Raw genomic sequence first — 7344 nt, 5'->3', positions numbered from 1 at the left:
AATTATTATTTTCGTTTAATTTACTCACACTGCATAACAAAATATCAATATTTAAGCTTTTCAATAAGGCCCTAAAAAACATGCGGGATAACATCACTTATAAGACAATTGTGTGAGAATTTCGGCATCGATTCTAGGTGTAATCTTTAACCACGTAACAAACAGTAATGTAGACCATAAGGCAGATATTTGCTTCTATTCGGGTTTATCTAAATTTGTTTAAATGGACTTATGGACTGAGGCTGAACAGATTTAAAAAAATTGTTACCATTTTATTCTGTCTAAATTCTAAGTCATATTACATCTACAGCAGAACGTAAATATCCCAATAACATTCAATTCCATTACTTTTGTCAGTAATTAGATAGACGCCCAGATAGCGTTTCAGCGCTGCGTGCACTAGTCTAGGAGAAATGCATTATGGCAAAACCGCGCACAAAACTCGAACTAATTTTTCATATTTTTTTGCACGATATTGATAAATCTGTATTGATTCTTATTCAACTGCCCGGTAAGTTCAACGCTTGTGGTCGTCATTGCTTGTTGGATCATGCTTCACAGATTTTTCAATAATAAAATGTACTTATAGCCCACTTGGGAATGAATGACGTGGTGTTTTGATTACGCGTGGATTTGTTTGCATCACAAATGTTTATTATTATTTATATATTTATAATTTAATTTAAAAAGCTGCTGCTAGAAACAAATTAGAAGATATTAGGAGACTTATTTTACATTCGATTTTATTCAAATAGAACTTGGTCCGAAGGTTTTAACCCGCTTCATCCCAAGTACTTTCAGGCTTTGAGTGCACTCAAAAAGCGGCAGCGTTTAAAAAAACACAGTTTAAGAAAACCGCAATGTGATGTAATTCTGTTTCTATTTAGTGTCCCTTGTTTTTAATAATAAAAGCTTACTCGAACTTCCTCCTACCTACATGCTCATAAGACAACATTTCTGTATATAAAGATGATAGGGTTAATGACGAACCAAGAATAGATTCTGATGTTGGCGAAGCTAGCAAAACGTTCTTAATGATAACCGTTATAGATATTGTGTAAGAAATAAATCTTGAACATTGCGATTTTAATCAATTAGTATGTTGTGACCAACGCAGACGACCGCATCATTGAGATGGAAGATTTTATGGTTGTGTCTACGTTGCAGCATTATTTAGCGATAGTATTGGATACTTTAGTGTAGCTTGCGTATAGATCTTTTTCCGTTCAGTAAAGTATTAATAAATACAACTTGTAAATAAAAATAAAAATAATTTGCTGCTATGATTTTTTTAACACCGTTAGTAATATTATTTTGGTTTAAACGAATTTTATAGACTCTCGTACGGTGCCGGAAGTCCGTAACGCATCACTATCCACGCCATTTTATAGAAAAAAAAAAAAAAGGCTAACATCCATCAATCGCTACTATCATCCATGATTATTTTTGCTGCACAAAAACTATATTACATAATAAATATTTTTTGTTTACGAATATGGCCCTAATATAGTAATGCAGTTCAAATAATAAGGGTCTTCATGCCTTGCGAAGCGGTAGAATGCCTTTAACTGATATCCATCAAATCTCTGACAGACACATTATAGCCTTTTAGTTATCTCCAACGATGGCTCCGGTCAAGCTCGAATTTTACCTGTTTGAATGTCACGCGCGCGTCGTCTGCATCCCTGCGCGCTTCTATCGTTGCTGTGTCCACCATCAGCCTCATGTCTTTAATTTTGCGCGCCAAATGTTTTAGCATTACTGCTTTTTAAAAACAACGTAAACAAGCAGGACCAAGAGGAGATCGAGCCACACTGTGAATAAGGGATGTAACCTGACTGCGGCTACGATAAAGAACAAAGATTCTAACTACTGTTTTTACCGGCAATACGTGAGTGTGAATAGCGTGTGTTTGGTTGTGGGATAAACCTACTGGAGGACGCGGATGTCTTACCCTTGTTGAAGCGAGGGTCCAGCATTTTGTGGTGTAGAAGACTGGCTTTGTGAAGTGAGGATATTCGATTCGTGTTGAAGAAAACTGGCAAATTTAACTGAGTAAAAATAACATTCGAATTAGTGTGTTACTGGGCGAAAAAATAGAAAAAGTTCACCAATATGGGAGATACTGACTCTTTGCCTTTCAAAGTAGAGTATGCCAAATCAAGTCGAGCCTCCTGTAAAAACTGCTCCGGAAGCATAGCTAAGGAAGAGTTGCGACTTGCAACTGTTATTCAGGTTTGTGTTGTTAACTAAAACATAGATATATCGTCGTCTTTAAGGTACTGCAATGTGAATTCAATTAATATAATCTATTATGAATAAATTGTACTTAAACTAGATATATTTTGCATACTATAATTGTTATTGTAATAATATATATAATATAACGTTATTTATAGCAGTTATTTACATTAAAAGGATAGTAATATAGTAATGTAAATATGTAATTTGGCCAGGAGTTTTCAACATAGAGAAGCCAGGCAAAATCATTCCTTATAGAAAGTACCATAACTTATCTGACGGATTTTCGAGTTTTTTTGAAAGGCACGGTTGAAACTGGTGGGGCAGTTCATAGTACTGAAAATATACATAATGTATTTTCTGAGGCCTCATCTGTAAAAGAAAATGTTTAGTGTTTCGACGGTTCTGATCTTCAGTAAAATTAAGTTTATATATGCTAATAGGGCTTAGATGACAAAATTTTTGCATGGTTGAGTGCGATGAGCGTCGATGTACGTTACTGGAAGATTACGTAAAACTTCTTTTATTAGTATAAGATACCTGGTTTATTTTTGTCTGTTTAATTTGTTTAAGATAAGCCTTAGCTATGCCGATGTGCGGATTTGTTTCCTTTAAACCATTCTATTCAGAAGTAATGACAAGGAGCTATGATTAGAGAAAAAAATCTTCGGTCAAAAGACTTTTGTGGAAACTGAGATTGAATAGTAATTCTTACTCTGTTTTGATTCAAATTAAAGATGAGTCGTAGCGATGTGGTGTACGGTACTTCGTTGATATTATTGGGTAATGGTCTTGCGTATATGGAAGGAATTTTTACATAGTTAGTAGTTTGGAGTAGTACCTTTGAATATCATAAGTACCCTACTGATATCAAACACCAAACTTACGATAAGTTTGGAATTAGCAAAATGAGGTTAAAAATGTTGTAGGAGTTGGTTTTGAAGGCTTTGAAATCAAATCTATTTTAAGTTTAATAGAAGTCGATTCCTGTCGCAATTTCATGCACTTAGCTTAGTTTTCAAGAATTGGCAAATACAATCATTATTGAGTTGTTAGTAATTAACAGTAATTTCCTATTTTGTAATTTCAGTCCCCTAAGTTTGATGGCAAGATTACAAAGTGGTTCCATTTCAAGTGTTTCTTCATCAAGAACAGACCAAAATCTACAGGTGACATCGACGGATTTTCCAATATAAAGTGAGTTTCATTTATGTCGTGTTGTTTCCGTTTTTCTAATTAAGCTTTGTGTTTCTTTTTTGTACTATTAATCTGAACATAGTAGTTAGTGGTTTCATACTCGGACCCTCTTGCCGCAAAAAGATTAAAGCCGTTAAAGTAGGTATCAGAAAATATTGCTCGGGGTATTAGTTGAAGCCTAAAAATATCATTGCCAGCTCCTGGAGGAGCTACAAGCCAACATATTGTCTTTAAATAAAAACTTATGATATGGTACTTTGCGACTTGAATTTCCGTAGGACAGTATCCGGATTTGAAGATCAGTTCCTAGGTAATATAGCCAATGGCGGAGCGTCCAAGAGAAAGTCTGCTAAAATAACGTACTTGACTGCACGAAAAAAACACACAACTTGAAAGTTCTGTTTTTTAGTTATGCAGTATTCGCTTTATTTTTATTCAACAATCATTTATATGTGTTTCACGTTTGTTTTCTAATTGGTAAAACTGCCTAAAACATGCTTGTACGTATATGGAGTTCTATATAATGGTGTACAGTTCACAGAGGCAACGCTTTAGAATTGATCCTAAGCTCACTGCTACTGGTTGATTGGGAAATTTGCATTTTCTTTAGAAGCTCATATATTTAAACGTTATCACATTTGCATCAAATTTAACTTCTTTAAGAATCGTTTATTCTGATTGGCCACAATAGGAATAGGTGTATAGGAAGGTAAATTTTAGTGATAAAAACCGAGTCGTATTCGTGAGCTAATTAATGAAATAACGATAAAGATGTGTTATCAAAACGTTCGTAATCAATCTGTAAAGCAATTTTTTATTATGCAAGATTGGTTGCGTAACGATAAAAAGCTAGATTCGTGTTACTGTTGCAAAGGCGCATAAACGTCCTGTCAAGCAATGAGTCTTATCAAGCAGTGAGGATACGATTCGTTTAGCGTATACGTTCAATAATCTCTTACGGATTCTAATTACGAATCACCGCAATTATATACACAAATGTCAAAACTATTATAATTCCACCATATTCCTAACTGCCTGTCGTTTTTATAACGTGGTGACAATACTCTAACTTTTCACATAATACTCGGCCGTCTCCAAGAAGCTTTTTTGTTTGCCAACAGTCTTGTTTCCTCTCAAAGACGTAGTTTAACTCAAGAGCACCTCAATAAGCGGTCGACAACCTCTTAACAGGCATCTTTAGCTTTGTTCACCCCGCAATTTAATAATGCTTTACGTATTTTCTAATCGGTTACTATTGTATTTTTGCGACGGATGCCATTCGGGACACCACACCCAACTGACTTCCCGCTATACATTATGTGAGGAAGATTTCAGTTTAGACACGGATATTATTATCATAACTTCTGCGATTTCTGTAATAGATATGGATGCGAAATATGAATTTCGCTGAGTTCTCTCGACGAGCACTATGCTGCTTCCCTTTTCATTTGGGTGTGCTGGTCCTCGCTGTACAAAAAAAACCTGTTCGCTATTTTCTTGTCCCGGCATTTTGCCGTTTCGATCATTCCCATTCTTCATCGCTTCCGCGTGACTTCACCCACAATAGGTCAATCTTGACTAAATATTTCTGCGACTTGTCTGTCCCTTGCCGGGTGCTCATTCAAGTCTAATTAAACTGCAGAAGGAAAGCGATTCGTCTTGCCGGCCCCAAGGTGTGCGCATTGTTGTAACTGACTTGGGCTAACTCCCATGCTGATCAATCAGGCTACTATTGTCTCCTTCAGGCACAATTCGCAGGCTCTTGCAGTATCTGTCTTTTATAAATTCGATCCTTTGACCTGTATTATTGTCGATGGATTTTCAGTCAATCATGGAGACAGAGCTGCGGTATTTTGGTGATATCTGCTATGTACCGAGTTTAATTTCAAAACTTTGAAGTAACTGGGAGGACTTTTCGGGAAAAGCGGTTCAAAGAAACTAATTTAGAATTAGAAAGAGATCTTTGGAAGCTTAGGGGTGACGCAAAATAAAGTGAAATAATTTGCCAAATTCTCTGAGCCCGTCGCCCAATTTGCTGGTATCCTAGAAATAATGCTGCTCTTGTCAAAAAAGCTGATCAAACATCACGTATTATGAGAAAGGCAATGAATACCGTATGATCGAGATCGAAAATACCTTGAGGCCATCGTGTCCACGCACTCGGAAGACTTTGGGTGCTCTAGAGAATATAACCTATTCTAGTGGCGATGAAAACTGCATCCACACCGTACGACCGTTGCACGCCGATGAGTGATCACTACTAAAATTATTGCGTTGCAAAAGCCGATCTGTTAGAGGTTATGAGTGCGGTTGATTTTTGTAGGATTTAGAAGTGTCGCCCCGCAACTCCAACGCTGAGAAATCCAAACTCATGGTGTAATAAGCTAACAATTCAAGAGTCCATCATAGTGCAGTTTAAGCTAGTTGATTCTAAAGGTGTGAGCTCGTAACGATGTAGTTTACACGCGAGAACTTTCAAGAGAGGTATTTATAAGCCATTGAATGTGAATAGGTGATGGTATACATATTACCCATTGGAGTCCGGCACACGTAATCGGTTACACTTACAAAACTTGTTCTTAGCCTTAATTATATCTGGGGCATCGCATGAAGTAAGTTGGCCGGAAGATACTAAACTCGTAGAGTACAAATAGCATTCGATAATTTGTTTATTGAGCGGCGATCAATGGATCTTTAAAAAGATCGAACTTAGTTTTCTCTAGTATTGTTAGTTCGTTGAGGAACTTCATTAAATGACAGAGTTAAACGGGCGTAAATTTTCCTAATTATAGATCGATGCAATGTTGCACTCGCTTATTTTTCGGATGTGTGGCTGTATTGATGAAAGGCTCAGTATATGTACATATATGCATATCGTTTTTCTTTAGGTGGCTATTTTTTTTTTTTTAGGTTCAATGATCAAAAACTTATCGAGGAAAAGGTCGGCTCTGGCGGAGGGACGGCTGCAGTAGCCGGTAAAGAAAAGGTATCAACGAAGGAGAAAAAAAATGCCACCCAGGAGTATTCAGTCGAATATTCCAAAAGCAGTCGAGCAGCCTGTCGCAGCTGTGAGGAGTTCATTGCTAAACGTAGGTAACACATTCCCGTGATGGTGCAACGGCATGCTTGTTTACGAAACTACGAACATTAGGTGAAGTAGTCTGAACCCTGAACTGCGTGTAGACAAACACATGATTCGTCTCCTACTTCAAGCGACCAACTTTCTGAAACAGTGCTTAACTAAGGCAGTACCGGATGAAATGGTAGAAACATTAACATTTAAAAATGAGTAACTTATCTAAATTAAGTTTCTTTTTCTGTTTTTATTTTGAAAAGAATTTCAGTGTATATAATTATACGGAAGACTTCTTGTACTATCTGCGATCAAATGTTAATCAATACCAGAACAGCACGTACTCTACAAACCGAAGTCGATAACCAGAAAGAAAAAGAGATTTAGAAAAAGTCTACAATATTTTTTGATATAAATTTTTCTTTGTACACTAGTTAAAAAGCCCATTTAGCAACATCGGCAGGTGCAGATAATCAGATTCTTCTTCTGTGATTTACTACACTTTTTGAACAGATCAAGTTCGAATTTCGAAAATGGAATACGACTCTGAAAGAGCTCGCTCTTACGGACCTTATCCTGGGTGGTATCATGTCGACTGCTTTGTGGCAAAACGTGAATCTCTTGGTTGGTATTTGCCTGGCACGGATCTGCCGGGATATAAATCCCTTGGAGTAGATGACCAAAAGATTCTTAAAGAAAAAATTAAGAAACTGTCCCCGCCCAAGTGAGTAGTAGGAAACATCTTGAAGTTATAGCACATATATGAAATATATTCTATTTTGGATGAGACATAGAGCTGTGAAATGCAGAAGATTTGGGTGATTAATTGTAAT

General features: G+C 36.5%; 1 protein-coding gene across 2 annotated transcripts in view; it reads left to right on the top strand.

Moving 5' to 3' along the window:
- Positions 1 to 1748: 1748 nt before the first annotated feature.
- The window catches only part of Parp1 (Poly-(ADP-ribose) polymerase), a 13316-nt gene continuing 7720 nt past the window's right edge, over positions 1749 to 7344 (top strand). Inside the window, exons 1-4 of one of the 2 annotated variants that reach the window (XM_022791442.2) lie at positions 1749 to 2235; positions 3332 to 3438; positions 6349 to 6527; positions 7025 to 7235. In XM_022791442.2, coding sequence (XP_022647177.1) covers positions 2116 to 2235; positions 3332 to 3438; positions 6349 to 6527; positions 7025 to 7235 — 617 coding nt within the window. In that variant the 5' untranslated portion in view covers positions 1749 to 2115. Of the gene's footprint in view, positions 2236 to 2562; positions 2733 to 3331; positions 3439 to 6348; positions 6528 to 7024; positions 7236 to 7344 lie in introns of those variants that run through there. The other variant, XM_022791443.2, reaches the window with a different exon arrangement.

This window comes from Varroa destructor, unplaced genomic scaffold, assembly GCF_002443255.2.
Source record: "Varroa destructor unplaced genomic scaffold, Vdes_3.0 BEIS01000002.1, whole genome shotgun sequence".
Lineage (NCBI taxonomy): Eukaryota > Metazoa > Arthropoda > Arachnida > Mesostigmata > Varroidae > Varroa > Varroa destructor.
Note: the sequence above shows the minus strand (reverse complement) of the source record. Positions and strands in the feature narration are given on the sequence as shown.